Source organism: Morone saxatilis, unplaced genomic scaffold (genome assembly GCF_004916995.1).
Source record: "Morone saxatilis isolate NCDOM2014 unplaced genomic scaffold, NCSU_SB_2.0 Contig17, whole genome shotgun sequence".
Taxonomy (NCBI): Eukaryota; Metazoa; Chordata; class Actinopteri; family Moronidae; genus Morone; species Morone saxatilis.
The window spans coordinates 273,886-274,982 of NW_023339729.1; the positions used below are offsets into that span (position 1 = coordinate 273,886).

The 1,097-nt window shown below is 38.4% G+C and overlaps 1 protein-coding gene across 1 annotated transcript in view; it reads left to right on the forward strand.

The window, feature by feature from the left end:
* The window catches only part of LOC118327312 (ladderlectin-like), a 3,618-nt gene extending 3,026 nt beyond the window's left edge, over positions 1-592 (forward strand). Inside the window, exon 8 of the mRNA XM_035660618.1 lies at positions 317-592. Within this exon, the coding sequence (XP_035516511.1) occupies positions 317-387 (71 nt within the window). The 3' untranslated portion in view covers positions 388-592. The remainder of the gene's footprint in view (positions 1-316) is intronic.
* The last annotated feature ends 505 nt before the right edge of the window (positions 593-1,097 follow it).

The window sequence follows — 1,097 nt, forward strand, 5'->3', positions numbered from 1 at the left end:
TCTCCCAGTAAGTTTGTATTTAGCCGGACCAGGCGAGGCGTTTCAGACTAACTTCATTATACAACATATGTTGATATTTCCTAAATCCTACTGTATTACGGATTTTCGTCTACAGGGGACTAAGATACACACGTATCAAGCTTATTCACTAAAGCATCGGTACATAGTTTTTTATATGTCTGAGTAAAAGAGTGACGAAGAACCTACTACCGACAGTCAAAGCTCTCGACGTGTGACTTTTACTTGTCTGCTTCGATTCACTCCAATTCCTCATTGGAAAAAAAGCAATGTTTTTCTTCCTCTTTTTCAATTTCAGATGGATGGGGTAACACCCAGTGTGGCTCTGCTTATCGCTTCATCTGCTCCAAGAACCCATTCAGCTGTTAACATACATGCTAAACATCTGGATGGATCAGCTGGGATTGTTTCTCTTTTTAATACCAGCTCATGAACTTCGTTGTGTGTCTTACTGAATTATTGTTTTCCATTGTGTATTTTTAAAAGGCTTTCATGAGTGTAAAGTGTTCAGTAACTTTTGTTTGTGACTGTGTCAGTTGGCTCCTTTCCAAAATAAAGACTTGTGAGAATGGAACAGTGTGTGATCTTCCTTTAAGAGCTTGGTTGAAAAGTGGTTGTGGAAGTCCAGCTGTAGTCTGAAGAGTAACTTGAGTCATTACAGAGGGAAGAAACCAACAGCCCAGGTTTAGAAAGTAGAAGTCTTTGGCTTGTATCAAAGCAGTTCAAATATTGTCCTACATATGAATGTCAGAATGCTTTGATGCATGGTTTGTGTGCTATAAATGGTGTGATAAATCACAGAAAATAAAAAACACCTTGCAGCAGAATAAATACAGTATGAAGGTTAGAAGTGGAAAAGGGGACTGAAGCATTTCAACCTGTTCTTCCCCTATAAGGTAAATAAGGTACCTATAAGGAATTATTCAGAGGAAGTGATGGTCTAACATACGCCTGTTTCACCCTGGGGGCTCCAATGAGAAACAATGATGACACGGAAGCAGAGTATTGTATTCAAATGATTAAGGTTGAGTTCATGATATGGTTTCTGAAAACAAACTAAACTTATAGCTAATAGTGTT